General features: G+C 41.9%; 1 protein-coding gene across 2 annotated transcripts in view; it reads right to left on the bottom strand.

The window, feature by feature from the left end:
• UBE4A (ubiquitination factor E4A) overlaps positions 1 to 18,173 on the bottom strand; it is a 35,729-nt gene that overhangs the window by 14,759 nt on the left and 2,797 nt on the right. For both annotated transcript variants that reach the window (XM_040483188.1, XM_040483189.1), the window contains exons 2-12: positions 15,770 to 15,931; positions 11,233 to 11,406; positions 10,263 to 10,375; positions 8,792 to 8,944; positions 7,143 to 7,302; positions 6,707 to 6,909; positions 6,313 to 6,504; positions 4,854 to 5,187; positions 3,490 to 3,610; positions 1,649 to 1,953; positions 38 to 170 (exon numbers count right to left, since the gene is read on the bottom strand). In XM_040483188.1, coding sequence (XP_040339122.1) covers positions 38 to 170; positions 1,649 to 1,953; positions 3,490 to 3,610; positions 4,854 to 5,187; positions 6,313 to 6,504; positions 6,707 to 6,909; positions 7,143 to 7,302; positions 8,792 to 8,944; positions 10,263 to 10,375; positions 11,233 to 11,406; positions 15,770 to 15,890 — 2,009 coding nt within the window. In that variant the 5' untranslated portion in view covers positions 15,891 to 15,931. The remainder of the gene's footprint in view (positions 1 to 37; positions 171 to 1,648; positions 1,954 to 3,489; positions 3,611 to 4,853; positions 5,188 to 6,312; positions 6,505 to 6,706; positions 6,910 to 7,142; positions 7,303 to 8,791; positions 8,945 to 10,262; positions 10,376 to 11,232; positions 11,407 to 15,769; positions 15,932 to 18,173) is intronic.

Genomic DNA, 18,173 nt, shown 5'->3' with positions numbered 1-18,173 from the left:
TCTAAACAGTGTCAGAGCCAAGCTCTCAGCCTTTCACCTTTCTATGCTTCCAGTGAAAATGGTGATAAAGTGGAGGACATGTTCCAGGGAATCTGCTGACGTCTCCAAGATGTCATCAGCAAAGCGGCGGAGAAAAATGAGGAAGTCACCCAAGTTATCTGCAAAAAATTCTGAAAGAGAAAATACTCAATGTAATTAGTGAAACACCTAACTTTCTGTACTAAGCAATATTGAAATTCCTTCCTTTTGCTCTACCCAGTAAAGGTTAAAAAATCCCAAATGTTTTGTAGATGGTAGGAATGGTGACCAGTTCATAAGTGTAGAATCTCCTTTAAATCTAAGTCAATTTTTATTTCTATCCTAGTAAACATGAGAATAGCAGAGACACAAAATACTGTTAAACCCACCAGTGCAATTTAAGAAACTACACTGATTTACATTCTTTTCCATACTCAAGGTTAACTGTGCATTAAATAACCTTTTATTTATTTATTTAAGCTTATTTATTTATTTATTTATTTAGAGAAAACGAACAAGCTGGGGAAGGACAGAGAGAGGGGGACAGAGGATATGAAGTGGGCTCTATGCCGACAGCAGAGAACCCAATGCGGGGCTCGAACTCAAGAGCCAAGCCGTGAGATCATGACCTAAGCTGAAGTCGGACACTCAACCGACTGAGCCACCTAGGCGCCCCCACGATCTTTAATAAAGATGAATACATTAGATTAGATGACTATAGTCATCAGTCTCCAGGATGGTCCTCCAATTGTATTTGCTTCCTGGCATTCATGCCCATGTGTGTCCCCTCCTACACTCTTCTAGGGTAGAAGCATACAGAAGCAATGGTGTATCATTTCTATGGTTAGGTTATAAAAGCCTATAGCTTCCATTTTGGTCACTAGCTCTGGAGAAAGCCAGCTGCCATATTACGAACAGTACTCAGGAGAGATCCGTGTGACCTGGAAAGGAGGCAATCAGGGTTTGCCAACAACCACATGACCAGGCTTGTAAGCAGATCCTCCAGTCCTGGTCGAGTCCTCATATTCCTGTGGCCCTGACTGACAGCTTGGCTGCAACCTCCTAAAAGACCCAGAGGCAGAACCATGAGGCCAAGCCACTCCTGGATTCCTGATCCTCAGAAAACTGTGTGAGATAATGTTTGTTTTAAGGTGCTACGTTTTAGGGTGATTGGTTACTCAGCAACAGATAACCGATACAGCGGTCAACAACACATAACCTGATCTTCATGGACAATATTGGCCAACTCCACACCAACAAACCTCCCTTGTGGGTTAACCAACAGGAGGTGATTTTTTTTTTTTCCCTCTGAAGAATAGCACTGGGCGAGGCATGCAGATAAATTTGTATGCTGAACAACAAAAACAACATGAATGCTAAGACTAAACAGCTCTGAAAACCCTGGCTGCACTTAATCCTTTGAAGATTATTTTCTAATACACAAAGAAGTGGGGACACATGGCTGAGGAAAAAGCTGTTAGTTCTCCCATACTTCGACCAGTATATAGTAGCTACATACTTGTTTCTCCAAAAACAGTGGAAAGGGTATTTTGAGGATTAAACTTCTGAAGTGACCCAGTTAAACTCAGACAGTTATAAATAGGCAGTTCCCGAGGGAGAGCCTGCTTACCTGGCACATAAGCCAAAGAGCTGTAGCCATCTGGCAAAGGAAAAGTTAGCTCTATTGGCTGTGAGCCCTCATTGCCTATGGCCAGTTGAACGAGTAGAACAGCCATGGACACCTGCAAATTCAGACAATTTTGTAGCATCTGTGGCTCGGTCATGGCAGTCTTGGTAGAAAGATAGATGGTCATCAGTCGTTCAAACTGCTCACGAAGGCTGTCAGCAGCAGGGCTAGAACTCTGCTGAGCATCCCGCCAGGCAACCTGCAGCCGATGCAGATTTTGGTTGATTTTTACCATCTGATCATGCAACCTGCCCCCAAGAAAGCAGAAGACACCGGGTCAGGAGCCTCATATAGGACAGCTGAGTACAGACTGTTGGAAAAACAAGTCCTCATTTACTTATTCTAGTATTCTCTTTTAGGATATAGGGCGCTGCAATCATGATGACACAAACGGCACTCACAAAAATCGCTGACAGGGCAGGGGTCATAGCATTGGGAAAATGTTACCCGGTATTTGACATAAGTGACGCTAATTACAAATAGCACACTTCAGCTGAAATGCACCGTCCAAAGAACAGCAGCTTGGCCGGACAGGGAGTAGAAGGGGCTGTTATCACGTAAAATGACTATGAGACCAAGTACGAAAGGCCTAGCAGGATTCTTCGACACTGTACCGTTGCAATGATTCTACTTGGATGTGGTTATATGGACAGTCTTTCTACGGTTAGTTGAGAACTAAAGCTGGTGAAAGAGGCCTCTAGATTAGTAACGACCACATATAAACCGGCAGCCACCTGGGATGCAACCTGAGAACAGCTTCCACGCCTCTGCTGTTCGACATAAAATTGTTCTTCACAAAGGGTCAGCCAAATGTTCTCTAATGAAAGGAAGCCCCATAATTCAATGTTATGGATAGCTGTCTCTATGGGTACAGTCCAAAGCCATCTTCTTTGGTCCTACAGATAGCGTCTAGGGTTAGCTAGCCAATATGGGGGAAACCAGATGACATCCATTCCTGGGTCTGAAGCTAGGTGACTGAACAGGCTGAACACAAGCTGCACTGTTATCTAGCACCTCATTTAAAACGTCAATGATAGGGACAGAAAAACTATCTGATAAAGATATAATCTCATTTTTCTAGAAATTTGCTGAGGTTTAAAACATGCTCTGTGCCCATGTAAGTATCCTGAAAAGACATTAAAAACTGCTATCCTCAGGACCTCTTCCTACCGACTGTATCATCTTTCTTCCCTTAGTTATACTTGCACTCACAATCAGTTAAACCAGAGGGGTGAAAATCAGAGAATGGCTTGTGGCCAGCCAGAACCAGAACCATTTTTGGAAGTCAGACATTCTAGTTCTTAAATGTTCCCGCTTCTAGAATCCTTTTGATCTTTGATCTTTTGTGGTCCTGCTCATCTTACTGGAATCCCATACAAACATCTTCAATTTTGTCAATTTTGTCCCTGTATCAGAGAGTAGAGCTTTGTCTTTTTTCCATCAGGAGTAGTAAGTCATGAAAATTCAAGAGCAGGAAGTGGAAAGTTAAAAGAAAACAATTCCACTATCACAGATCACAACAGGAAGACAGCGATTTACAAAATTTCAAGTTTAGAGAAAAATAGTAGTGTGTCTTTACTTTTTGAGAAGTGTAGCAGGTCAAGAATGAAAAGTAAATTCAGGTTATTTGGATAAAGCCAACTCATGTACACACAAACGCGTACAAACCCCATTCCTATGAGAGATCCTAATGGGAGCGTGCAGAATAAAGGGAGACTCACTTTCAACCTCCTGGTTATCAACGCCAGGAAACAGTTCTTTCTTAATCATATCAGAACAGTTACCTGTGAAATCCCAAGTACAAGGTGTACTCTGTCAGGACAAGGTTCTCCGTCACAAGGTTGTAGTTCTGGGGAAACTTTGGCTCCTGCACAGCTGGGATCAAACAAGTTTCTTTGTCCAAACCTCAAAGAGGGTAAAAGGAACAGTAAATGACTCGGCACAGACTTCTGTCTGGGGTCTCCAGTGTCCCCTTCCTCTAGCTCAACTTCCATACCGCTATCAGTGAGGGTTTAAAAAAAAAAAAAATTTTTTTTTGTTTTGTTTTTGTTAGTAATTTCTTTTAAAAAACAAACATAGAAAACACTGGAGTTTTTCCCAGTGATAGACAGTGGATCATCTGTATATATTTGTGCTTTTCTGTATTTAAGATTACTTGCTTTTGAGCAGGTATCGCTTTTATAATTAGAAGAGTCACAAAACTGAGAGAGAATACACCAAAATTAGGAGTGATTCGTTTTTTCTTTCTTTTTAAAGAGTGATTCATTTTGGGGGCGCCTGGGTGGCGCAGTCGGTTAAGCGTCCGACTTCGGCCAGGTCACGATCTCGCGGTCCGGGAGTTCGAGCCCCACGTCGGGCTCTGGGCTGATGGCTCGGAGCCTGGAGCCTGTTTCCGATTCTGTGTCTCCCTCTCTCTCTGCCCCTCCCCCGGTCCTGCTCTTTCTCTCTCTCTCCCAAAAATCAAAAAAAAAAAAAAAAAAAAGTTGGAAAAAAAAAAATTAAAGAGTGATTCATTTTGAATGACTTATATTTTGATTTCTCTGCATTGTTTTCTCCAAACCGGCCCCAATATTCTCCCGCCCTCGTCTCATTTCCTGCCAATTCCCATATCCCTGCCCCAAATGCCTTTCCCCCCTGTTCTAGACCCACTGAGCTTTCCCACTATTCCCCAGCCAGGCCTTTCATAGCTTTGTACCTTCATACTTTAAACCCAACTCATCTTTCCAGACTCGGCCATGAAGACTTCGACCTTCTGTAGAATTTACTGCTCACTCCTTCCTCTGTGCTCCCATAGTTAAGCCCTACACCATATTATGATTATCTGTTAATATTATCTGCCTTCTTCTGGAGACTTTGGGTCAAAACACAAAACAGGGATTGTGCTTTATTTATTTTTAGAAAGAATGAATCAATCAATACCCAAGGCTGCTAAATTCAGAAGGGTGTCACTAAGGCACAACATCTAAAAGCTACCAGTTTTTTTAAAATCTTAGTTATACCAGCTCTTCTTTCTGCCTCATCTTGAGAAAGAAGCACCTTTGTGAAAAAGGATAAAAGTGAACGCCTTAGATGTTACACACACACACACACACACACACACACACACACACACACACACACTGTCTTGAAAAGCCCAGTGCTCCCCTACCTCTCATGTGTACATTTTTAATTTTTCGTTCTTCATCATTCAACTCCTTCAGGGCACAGTAGGTGGGATTAAAGGTGAGGAGCCGAGAGGATCTGGGTTTGCAAAATGGCTGGCACAGCTTCAGGAGAGCAGCACCCAGATTCAGAAAGAAGGCATCCGAGGCATACATTTGGAAGAAGATTTCTGGCATCTGATTGGCCCAAATCTTGGTGCGGCCTGCATTTGCGTGCAAACAGTTTCCAAGCCAGGCCAAGATACAGTGTTTGGTTTCTGGAGAGAGCTGGAGTAAGTTCTTCAGCATCTGGTAGATCTTTTCATGGAACTGAGCCATGAACTGTTTAACCAGAAAACACAACCACAGAACATTCCACTTTCACAATCCTCGTATTTGTTACTCCCAAACCTTAGCCCCTGGCAATTTCCAAAAATAACCTAATCCTAATCTTTTCCCTCACTCTCCCTGTGCTTTATGCCCTAGTTCTGATTAAAAAAAAAAAAAAAAAAAATTGCGGGCACTTATGAGAGATTCCCTGAGGAGCTGCCAAACCGCACATCGCATTCATGTAGCTTTAGGGTAGGGGTCAGTAAACTTTGTCTGCAAAGGGCCAGGTGATAAATATTTTCGGCTTTGCAAGCTATGTGGTGGGTGTGGCAACTATTGGACCCTACCACTGTGGCATGAAATCAAGCCACAAATACATTTATGAATGGGCATAGCGATGTTCAATAGAACTATTTACTAAAACAGGTAGCAGGTCGGATCTGGCCACTGCAGTAATTTGTCAATCCCTGCCTTAGAGTGCGATGATGGGGGATTTAAACCACCCCTGACTCAACCATTTACTGCCTCATGTTGGCCAGACTTCTACTATAAATTACACTAAGAAGCCATGTGGAAGGAAAGAAAGGGAAAAAAATGGTTTATAAGCTGGAGTTCAGCCCAAGATTTTAGGAGCTAAGGTTGGAAGAAATAGCTTAGTGGTGGGGCACCTGGGTGGCTCAGTCGGTTAAACGTCCGACTTCGGCTCAGGTCATGATCTCGCGGTCTGTGGGTCTGAGCCCTGCATCAGGCTCTGTGTTGACAGCTTGGAGCCTGGAGCCTGCTTTGGATTCTGTATCTCCCTCTCTGCCCTTCCCTCCACCCATGCTCTGTCTCTGTCTCTCTCAAAAATAAATAAAATAAAAAAAAGAGCTTAGTGACAACAATGAAGGCAACAATGAGAGGAAGTGCTGTGCCACAGAAGAGCAGCAGCTTACTCTTAAACCACACACAGATTTCTCCTCTTCCTTCACCCATGCTAAAAAGAGGACAATTTCTTTACATGATTACAGTAGAAAGCCAAGCAGATCAATCTGCTTTCCTAAAGAGGCTCAAGCAGCCTTATCTGCATCTGCTTCCCGAGGAAACTCGACTTAATCTAAGATCAGGGCACTGGGATACAGTGGTAAACAGTTCCACCTGATGGATGTTGGCCTCTTGTACTTTGATCTCCTGGGGACTGGAACGAGATGGATTCAGGAAGTAGCCATGATTTTCTACTACACCCGGAGTCTTTAGTAAGCAGGAGACATTGAGGATTACTCCCAGCAAGGTCTTCTGGTACATCTGCCCATTGCTAGGGTCCTTGGGCTGAATGTATTCAACAAAAACCTATAAAAGAAAACAAGTCCTTATTTATCTGTATGAGGAGATAAAGGTGGTGAGATGAGAGGGTCTCAAAGAGTTAAGTCTATACAACGGCCAGTGTATCTTTCTTTTATTTGATAGGGAATATTTGAATGCCCTCACGATAGGGATGCATAAAGTAGTAAACGTCCAGCTCAAATGAATACATACCACTTTTCAGACTTACCTTTGCCATATCTTTCTGCCTAGTGAAATAGAGAAGAATATCCAGATATGCATAAAACAGGATCTGACAGAGTTCTAGGTCTTTTATTCGGCTCAATAAAATATCAAACACTGGAATCATGACTTCTGGAAATGTTCGAACTTCCTCATCCAATACCAAGGCTTCAATGACCTCTTCCAGAAACTCAGTTACATCTTCAAAATCTAACAGATGACAAATGAGAGAAGAAGTGCACAGCAATTTTTACATGCTTTTACACAATGGATCTCTACTCTTCTCATACTTCTGATAATTCCACTGGTATTGAACCCCAAAGGTCAAGTTATGAGCTCTCTTCTGGCACCGTAGTGGCTCTGAGGCTTTCTAAAGCAATTAGAGGAATTTTAAATTGTGAAGTCAGAATGCAGAAATGCACAAATCTTGCTTATGTACTCACGGGCTCCTTGGATGGCTTCCAACATCAAATCTACCAGTTGCTCATGGATGTTTTGGTCAACATAGATCTCTGGGGTGAGGAGAACTGTTCGGGTATTGGACACAGTGAGGTTCCTGCACTGTACTGCAAAGGGGAGCAGGTTCTCTGGAACTTTGGTAATCTAGAAACAGAATGAAGAAGAGAGGGGAGAGTCTAGCTCTATGACTTGAACAAAGGAAGACACAACAAATAGAATGAAAAAGACAATGTATTCCCAAACAATACTGCTGTCCCGTGGATGCTTGAAAATTCAGGAGAGTTCATCCTTTGGTTTAAGGAATCACCTACCTGCTAGGATTCTAATCCTAGAAGTGACCAAGCTTAGACTACTCTATTATTTATACCTTGGTGGAAATGAATTTATTAGACCTTTTATTTTCCCCCAGACCTTTTCTAAAGGTATGCTTTTTTTTTTGAAATTTTTAAACGTTTATTCACTCTTAAGAGACGCAGACAGAACGTGGATGAGGAAGGGCAGAGAGAGAGGGAGACACAGAATCCAAAGCAAGATCCAGGCTCTGAGCTGTCAGCACAGAGCCCGACGTGGGGCTTGAACCCACGAACCGTGAGATCATGACCTAAGCTGAAGTCGGACGCTTAACTGACTGAGCCACCCAGGTGCCCCTAAAGGCATGCTTTTTTAAAATTTTAGGTTTATTTATTTTGAGAGAGACAGAGAGAAAGCATGAGTGGGGTAGGGGCAGGGGGAGATGGAAAGAGGGAATCCCAAGCAGGATCCACACCCGGTACAGAGCCCAATGCGAGGCTTGATCCCACGACTGTGAGATCATGACCTGAGCTGAAATCAAGAGTGAGTCATTCAACTGACTGAGCCACCTATGTGCTTCAAGGATGTGATTTTTTTAATGTTTTATTTTTGAGAGAGAGAGTATGAGTGGGGAAGGGGCAGAGGGGGAGAGAGGGAGAGAGAGAGAGAGAGAGAGAGAGAGAGAGAGAGAGAGAGAGAGAGAAAGAGGGAGACACAAGAATCTGAAGCAGGGTCCAGGCTCTCAGCTGTCAGCATAGAGCCCAACATGGGGGATGACCTCACGGACTGTGAGATCATGACCTGAACTGAAGTCAGATACTTAACCAACTGAACCACCCAGGTGCTCCCAACAGTATGATTTTTTAAGAGATTTGTAAAGAGAACAGGGGATACTGGTTAATTAGGGAAAGGAGTAGACCCCAAGCCACAGAAAGGAGAGACTAAAGTTTTAGACATCAAATAGTGCCTGTAATATCTAGTTCCAGATATAATATGATGTATATAAACTGACATAAAAAGCCAGTGATCCGGGGCGCCTGGGTGGCACAGTCGGTTAAGCGTCCGACTTCAGCCAGGTCACGATCTCGTGGTCCGTGAGTTCGAGCCCCGCGTCAGGCTCTGGGCTGATGGCTCAGAGCCTGGAGCCTGTTTCCGATTCTGTATCTCCCTCTCTCTCTGCCCCTCCCCCGTTCATGCTCTGTCTCTCTCTGTCCCAAAAATAAATAAACGTTGAAAAATAAATAAATAAATAAATAAAAGCCAGTGATCCAACTCCCTGGCTTACATATTGAAGTCAAACCCAAGATGACCACACAGTTCTCAATAGCGAGTATTCCTTTACCTCTTCCTTAGCTCTTTGGAAGCAGGAATAAAGGTAACAAAAAATGTGCCTCTCCCCTGCATCTCGATCAGCAGAGAGATTCAATGTTGTAGAAGAAGTCATGTTAATCAAGTGGTTGCCTGGATCCTGAAGTAATAAGCGAGCGAAGACAGCCTTTAAGAAAAACATATAAACAAAACACTAAGCAACTGCAGAATTCATCTTAAAACATCAATATGAAAAGGTAATCTGGACACAGGTTATTGTGAGAATCACAGGATGTAGAGTGAAGGGGGAATAAAGGACCCCACTTACTACTTTAGAAAGTATTATATATGTAAATATAACTGTATATGCTATTGATCTTTGTTTAAAAAAAAATTTTTTTTTAACATTTATTTTTAAGAGATGGAGACAGAGTGTGAGTGGGGGAGGGGCAGAGATAGAGGGAGACACAGAATCTGAAGCAGGCTCCAGGCTCTGAGCTGTCAGCGCAGAGTCTAATGCGGGGCTCGATCCCACCAACCGTGAGATTGTGACCTGAGCTGAAGTCAGATGCTCAACCGACTGAGCCACCTAGCACCTCTATGCCGTTGATCTTTGAACAATATGGGTTTGACGTGGATTTTTTTTGATAAATACAGAATGCTATCATAAATGTATTTTTTTCTCTTGCTTATGATTTTCTTTGTAATATTTTCTTTTCCCTAACTGACTTTGTTTGTTATCGGTGAGGCTTCTGGTCAACAGTAGGCTTCTAAGTTAAGTTTTTGGAGTCATGAGTTACATGCAAATTTTCAACTGCCCCTAACTCCCATGTTGTTCAAGGAGCAACCGTACAGTTATCCTAAACAGAGTTCAAGTGTCTGTCTAGTATAAGCCTGGCACAGAGTAAGCACGAAAACAGATTTGTCGAATGGTGTGGAGAATTAACGATTCAACTTATATACGCAATCTACTTCTCTGTGTGATTGCTGGCCTCATTCAGACTTACATAAAGATAATTTAAACACAGAAGGTTAAACTACAAGTTGTGGAGTATCTTCCCTAGCAAACTCTTATTCCTTTAATGTTCATTAGGCACTTATAAGGCAAAACACACTGTTTGATTTTGCAAACGGTATGAAGAAGAAAGGCATGGGCCCTGCCCTCAAGAAGTTAAAGATCTGATAGGGGAGATAAGACAGGTACATAAAAAAGCCACTACATGTGACAGAAGGTGACACTTCCCATCAGAGAGGCATAGATAGATTACTCCAGGAATTCAGAGGAGAGAATAACAACTCCTACTTGGCAAGGCTTCATAAATAAGGTGGCATTTTAACTGGGCCTTAAAGAAGGGGTATATCTGGATATGTGGCCCTGGTAAATGAGAAGATTGCAAAAGAGGCACACCACAAACAACGTTAAGAGATGGAGCTAAGCAAAGTCATGGTTGCAGAAAAGTGGCCAATTTTTGCTGAAGGCATAAGAAAAAAAATAAGAATGGTACCTGCTCAACATTGTTCATATCAAGCCAGTCTTGATCTTCCAGGTCTACCGCCATTTCTTCCAAATACACACAACGGCTGGGGATGCCATTCCCACTTTTCAAGCTTGGGTCACCTGGGAAATGGTTTTAATCTGGTAGGTTAAGGATAACACTTCTGTCTTATACGGACAGCTGATTTTGACAGCATTTCTTTTCAACTCCAAGTAGAGCTCCGGTAATATCAGAATAATCTTGACACACAAAATAGTAGCTAAAGATTTAAATCTTTTTAAAGAGTCCAAAAGCATGGGCTCGGTTATAAACCTAACATCATGACATTTAAAGAATACATCCCAGACACTGGCACCAATCTTGGGGTTTAACTATAGAGAGGACACAGAAGGAAAACACCGACACCTCTTGAGGTTTCCATCTAAATGTTTAGGTCACCTCGGAAAAGAAAAAGGGTTTGGCTGCCATTCCCACTTCCCTTTCAAGGTAGTGAAGACAAGAAGCTACATGGCCCAGTCAGTACCAAAAGGATAATGAAAGCTGCACCTGTGTCTAAATACTATTTTTAGGTCACATCAGAAGCTTCACTGAAATATCAATCTTGTGTTCCAGGGAGTATAGTGGATTTGTTTAAACACCAGATACAATAGATTTCTAAGAGCAAGTTGCCAGCCCAAGCAGGAAGGGCAGAGTTATGAAAACTGGCTGCAAGTCTGTAATCCATTGTTTGTTTGTTTGTCTTTTGAGAGAGCATGTGTGCACGGGGGAGGGGCAGAGGGAGAGGGAGAGAGAATCTTAAGCAGGCTCCATGCCCAGCGTGTGTGTGTGTGTGTGTGTGTGTGTGTGTGTATGTGGCATGGGGTGGGGTGGGGGGGCGCAACAGGCGTCTCCATCTCACAGCCAGGAGATTGTGACGTGAGCTGAAATCAAGAGTTGGACATTTAACCAACTGAGCCACCCAGGTGCCCCTGTAACTCACTGTTATCCAGAGTAATGAGGAAGATCCTTTGGATCATGTGATTGATGTTGAGTTGCTCACATATTTCCTGCTGTGAACGGAATGAGCGGCTAATCTCAGCCACAGAGTAATCAAATTCATCCAGGCTTTCTGACACACTATTATCCGAGTCATCTGGGGTAGCTGGGAGTTCATCTGCCAGAAAATGTAAGCCATTAACAGTTAAACTCCTCTCTGTAAGAGGGAACCAAGTATCCTATCAAAAATGATAAAAGTAACCAAGAGGAAGACAATTTCGGATGTGAAACAAGTTAATCATCTAATTAGTAAACATCTCAAGTCAGGCACCATCTTTTTAAAAAACTTGAGATAGAAATGACATGTAACATTATATTAGTTTCAGGCACACAACATAATGATTTGATGTATGTATATATCGCTAAATGATCACCACAGTAAGTCTAGTTAACATCTGTCACCATATAATTAAAAAAACTATTTTCTCTTGTGTCAAGAATCTTTAAGATGTACTCTCTTAGTAACTTGCAAATATGCAATACAGTATTAGGAGCCACAGTCACCATGCTGTTCATTACACCCCCAGGACTTATTTCTAACTGATGTTTGTACCTTTTGATCCCCCGTACCCACCGTGGGCAACCACCAATCTGTTTATCTGAGAGCTTTCTCTCCTTTTTTTAGATTTCACATATAACTGAGAACATCTGTTTGTTTGTATTTGTCTTTTACCGTCTGACTTATTTCACTTTACACAATGCCCTCAAGGTTTGTCCATGTTGTTGCAAGTGGCAACAAACGTGTGTGTGTGTGTGTATGTGTGTATCATATCTTCTTTATCCACACATTCATCAATGGACACAGGATATTTCCATGTCTTGGCCATTGTAAACAATGCTGCAATGAACATGGGGGTGCATGTATCTTTTTAAGTTAGTGTTTTCATTTCCTTTGGAGAAATCTCCAGAAGTGGAGTTGCTGGATCATATGGTAGTTCTATTTTTAATTTTTTGAGGAACCTCTATACTGTTTTTCCATAGTGGCTGCACCAATTTACATTCCCACCGACAGCGCACAAGGGTTCCCTGTCCTCCACATCCTCACCAACTTGTTATTTTTTGTTTTTTGATTACAGCCATTCTAACAGGTGTGAGGTGACACCTCCCTGTGGTTTTGATTTGCATTTCTTTGACGATGAGTAATGCTGAGCACCTTTTCATGTACTTGTTGGTCATCTGCATGTCTTCCTTGGGAAAATGTCTGTACAGACCTTCTGCCCATTTTTTAATTGGATTATTTGTGTGTTTTTAGCTACTGAGCTGCATCAGGCAACGTCTTACGTATAGGATTCTGAAATCCCTGGCTGAAATCCTACCACATTTTACACATCAAAAGTTTTATTCTTTCTATTCATTAATTGATTGCACTCCCTATTAGGAAAAATGGCAACTATGTTCCCTACAGAATCCTAGTGAACGAAGATTTACCTAATAGATCAACATGCCTTTAATTATTTCAAAGACACACTTTTTCCTGATTTTAAGAGAACACATATGTTTTAATAATCTATTAATAGCAAAGCATTCCAGATATTTTTTTCTATTCTGAGATGCTAATGTTTATTGCTAGGATTTTCAGTTACAAAAGAGGAAGGGGTATCATACTATATACACTGCTTTTCAGCTTGCTTTTTAAACTTAATCAGCACCAACACCTTTCTCTGTCATTTATAGGCCTACCTCATTCTTTGCAATAGCTCACTGTATTGCATTGTATGCACACACTCTGATTTGTGTAGCTACTTCTCAAGTGATGAACATTTGGGCTGTTTCCAACTTTTCATGATTTCAAACACTACTGCACCGAATAGTACTCTTTTTGTACACCTGAGTATTTCTGTAAGGTAAATTTGTAGAAGCAGAATTGCTGAGTTAAAGAGCTTGCACATTTAAAAGTTAACATATACTACCAAATTATTCTCAGAAAGGTTGCTCTCATTTACAAGCCCATCACAAATTTCAGGGGCGCCTGGGTGGCTCAGTCAGCTGAGGGTCCGACTTTGGCTCAGGTCATGATCTCATGATCTCATGGTTCATGAGTTTAAGCCCTGCATTGGGCTCACTGCTGTCAGCAAACAGCCTGCCTCAGATCCTCTGTCTCCCCACCCTTCGCCCCTCCACTGCTTTCTCTGAAAAATAAACATTAAAAAACAAAACAAAAAAAAAAACCTTCACAAATTTCATAGGTAAAAACCTAAATATTATTTTTTTTAAGTTTACTCATTTTGAAGAGAGAGAGTGAGAGAGAGAGAGCAAGCAGAAGGGCAGAGAGAGAGGAAGACAGAGAATCTCAAGGAGGCTCTGTGCTGTCAGTGCAGAGCCCGACATGGGGCTCGAACTCACGAACCATTAAGATCATGACCCGAGCTGAAATCAAAGGTTGGACACTCAACCGAATGAGCCACTCAGGTGCCCCTAACCTAATTGTTTTTTTAATGGGTAGTATTCTAATTTTAGTGAGACTGGATTTTTTTTTTAAAGTTTATTTACTTATTTTGAGAGAGAGAGAGAGAGAGAGAGAGAGAGAGAGAGAGAGAGAGAAAGCGCAAGCGGGGGGTGGGGACAGAAAGAATCCCAAGCAGGCTCTGTGCTCTCAGCTTGGAGCCCAGCTTAAGGCTTGAACTCACAAACTGTGAGATCATGACCTGAGCTGAAACCAGGAGTTGGATGCTTAACCGACTGAGCCACCTTGGCGCCCCAAGACTGGATTCTTTAAATCATTTGATTATTGTATATAAATTGCTTGTTCAAATCTTTTTTCCCCCTCTGATTTGTCACTATTTTCTTATTGGCTGGATCTCTTTACATTTTTCTAAAGCAGCCTGAATGAGTGCCCCTCAGAAAGGAACTCCTGCCGAAGGAGAAGCAGTGTGGTGCCGCTCGCTGAAAGCCACGCGAAAAAAAAAAAAAAAAAGTAAAAGCCACACGAGCCCGCATCTGTTTTTCTCTGCCGACACAGTGATTATTCTGAAAGTCCAGGCAAAATTCTCAGAATGTAAGAGTTGCTTCAGGTGGTGAGTTTCGCCAACGTGAGGCTCAACGTAGGAGGTCAAAGGTTCTGGCACAGCACTAGGTGGTGGCGGAAAACAGGTTAGATCTGGTGGCAAACTCAGTGTAAACAAACGAAGATGAGGAGGAGCCAAAACAGTAACAGAAGGGCATGTGCCTGATCTGTCCCCACTGCTGGTGCCTGCAACACTCCCAATTCCAGCCAGTTGGGATGTCTGCCGCCAGCCAGAAGGACAAACATTCTGTTGCTCTCTTATATGGCTAAGTTCTCCTCTGAACCCCGAGTGCGACAGGAGCTAAGAACCTATGTAGCAGAATTCCCCTCAACCACACACTCATAAATCATATTTTCCCATTTCCTTATTTTTCCTATTCCTCACCTGCCCTTTGTCTCCTGCAGTCTCCTAATTCAAGCTTTCTCCTCCTATATCCTGGCATCAGCAAGAGATTTCAGAGACTGAGACCCAGAGCTGCCTCCTTCTATCATGTTAGAAAGTCAGCGTTACATGGATTTCTCCCTAGCTTCATCCATCACCCTGTCTACTACTCATCCGTCTTGCCCTTACCTCCCTTTAATTCAGTCCTGATTGGAGCGCAAGGCCACAAGTCAGCTATGCATATGAACACTTTTGAAATAAAATAAAGGGAAAAGACAAACATTTCTCCTTTCCAAACAAAACTATTATTCTTTTTGGAGAGAGAAGGACAGCGACTTGGCTTGAAAGACTGTGAATATCCTCAGAAGACTAATAATTTTGAGAAATATCATCCCAATTCTTCTTGGCTATATGTCTTCTCATAGGAGGAAGCTAGCCTTGACCTTAATTTTGGTCCGAGATGAGGAACACCATTTTTCTGATTAGTGAGATATTATTGCTGTTGTTATTATTATTATTATTATTTTCACACGCAGGTTTTCTTAGAAATCTGTTCTAATAGCAGTACGCTATGAAAGTGGCCATTCTACAAAATGGGAGAGGTATTTTGTTTGGGATGGACTCTGAAGCATTGAGCTTAAGAACAACTTTCATTTATTTGTCTACCAAAAAGCCAAAAAGCTTTTAGAATATTCTTCCTTTTACACATCTGCTTTCTATAGCTGCATATAGTGTGCTTTCCACACCTATGCCTACAACCTCAGCTTCCTATGTTAAAAAGACTTCTTTAAATATCTTTTACTAGGTGATTTTTAAAAGAAACAACTTGACAGCTTTGGAATCACGACTGGCGTCTGTTACTACGGAACCACCTGTTAACTGGTCTCTTTTCATGCAGGGGGAGGATAGGACCCAAAAACAAAACAGATAACAAAAATGAACACCCCCCACCCCCAATTTATGCCCTAAACAAACAAAAAATGACTTCTGCCCCAAACCTCAATTCCAATTGCAATTACGGACCCAAAGAAGACTTCATCCGGGAAGACCCCATTCTAGGTCATCTCATCTGCTGCTATTGGCCCCTCTACTTACCAGATTGCTGCTTCAGCTGCTCTTTTTGGATTGCTGCAAACTGCTTGGCATCAGCCAGGGAGCCAAAAAGAGCAGCAAAGGGGTTACTTGAGATGTTGTTGTTATTCTCCTGGTCTGTCATTTCACTTTAAAGTATCCTCCATCCAGACCTAGGGGGAGGGGCTGCAGAGAGGACAGGTATCAGACACAGAGGGGCAGGCAGGACAGCTGTAACATAGCCACAGTCAGGTCTCTCCCCGTGTCTCGAATACAATACGTTTAAAAGGCTTTGGGTGACACTTTTCCATTCCTGTTCTAAGGTGCAAGGTGTTTTTAGCAAAATGGTTACAAAGCCACCGACTGGACAAGTTGGCCTGATTTGGGGGCAGCTAAAACCAGAAAGCTTTAAAAATAAAAATGTTCAGCTGGAATACATTTATCTGTTGACATATTTCTATTTGCCTTTAAAGAATAGGTTAAGTAGAAAGAATTATTAAAGTCAACGAGGGAACCCATCTACTCATTGTGACGCGGCACTGAGTGAAAAATAATATGACAATAGCTACACATTTCCCATAAATCTCTAGGCCAGCCAATGAGTTCCCATTCACCATGAACGTAAGATGGCGCTCGCTCAGGCTTCTAGGACTTAGAGCTGGAAGCGGGAATTCCTCAGCTACAAATAAACAAACAGGAAGCCTTCACTGGAGATGGAAGGGCAAACCAGGACAGGAACCTGATCAGTAGCGTGCTGTGGGTTTTCAGTATGCATTAGGCAATTTATCTCTACTCCTAGGCTTACAACAATTGATATTTCTTCCGCTAAAAACGAAATGGTCTTTGCTTATTTCTATATTTAACTTTCACGATCTGATTTTTTCATACCCCCGCAGACACACACATGTCCCTAATGTGTAACAGGAAATAGATATATACCTGGAAGGTATTTAGTGGAGCTGACTGAGCCTGCATTTGCACCCTTCTGACTACAGGTCCTCATTCAAGCGCCAAGGGGACTCAGTGGCACAGTGGGAGGAGCAGAGCACCCTGAAAGGCTTTCTCCCCTTTCTGAAATTTTAAGGCCACGGCATAGAAACACAACCCTGAAAAGGGTGGGAAGAGACAAAGGGTAGGACTATTCTGCCCACAAGGATGTTGACTGCTAAGAGGACAGAGGCCTCAAAAGGAGTGGGGATGGGGTATGAAAGAAGGAGAAAAAAAAACTGGCCTATCTTTAATCTACTGACGTAAGACTCCTTATAGAATCATATTAACAAAGCCAATGTGAGTTGGAAAAGTTCCCCTTATTATTGGGTGGAAGAGAGATTTTAACACTTGACAATCCGGCGCCATCTCCGCCAGCTGCCTCACGCTCCTCTGTCCTGTTTTCTACATAAAAGCTAATGGTTAATTATCTGTAATGACTTAGGCACGCAGTCTAGACTCCTCTCAGCATGGTTCTGGGCTTTAATGCTCCAGGAACTGAACTGTTAGATGTTGCTCTATGTATTTTATTTTTTGTTACGTATAGTTATTTAAGCTTAACAATCAAAAATAAAGATAGCACATTTAGTGCTAGAATTCACAACAATCCTTGAGAGGACTCTCCCCTCATTTAACCACTGCATAGGCTTAACTGTTACCCCTAATTCAAGTTAAGACATTGATTGTCTATTGTTAGCTGACCGCCACTCTGCCTCTATCCTAAGGTACCCTAAAGTCCAGAGGAATGCAAAAAGTGTAATGACCTCTTGTTATTTTCTGTCTTCAAAACATCATCCTCTTTTTTCAACGTGACACCCCACATTCTTCCTTTGGGGATCCATCCCATTCCCAGCCCATGTGTTCAGAAGATGGTCTCACACATTAGCTTTAGGAATGGTCATATGAATCTGGCCTGGCCAAAAAGAGTACAGCGTTTTCTGGCCAAAGTGACTGAGGGGTGGGCACAAGACCCTAACAAGGCCTATCAGAATCAATGAACATCCAGCTTTAGGCCTTTGGCTGAAATGTACAGAAAAAGGAACTTTTTTCCTGCTTGGATTGTTAGGGGGTATGATATAATCCTGGAATTGTGATCTTTCCATCATCTAGAAAAGCCTTAGCCCAAAACTAAGTAACCTATAGGAAAAGAGTTGAGAGATGGAAAGGGGAAGTCTTTCAGTGTGTGTGTGTGTATAAATATATAATATATAATGTGTAATATATAATATTACATGTGTAATATGTATATATAACATACATATATATACAAATATATATAAAAGCCAATTCAAAGGGGTTTAAAATATATATACAAATATATACATATGTGTAATATGTATATATAATATACATATATACACAAATATATATAAAAGCCAATTCAAAGGGGTTTAAAAATTTTTTTTTACTGTTTATTTTTGAGAGAGAGAGAGAGAGAGAG

Source organism: Herpailurus yagouaroundi, unplaced genomic scaffold, assembly GCF_014898765.1.
Source record: "Herpailurus yagouaroundi ecotype Mexico unplaced genomic scaffold, PumYag 161, whole genome shotgun sequence".
NCBI lineage: Eukaryota > Metazoa > Chordata > Mammalia > Carnivora > Felidae > Herpailurus > Herpailurus yagouaroundi.
This window is presented reverse-complemented; position numbering and strand designations above follow the sequence as displayed.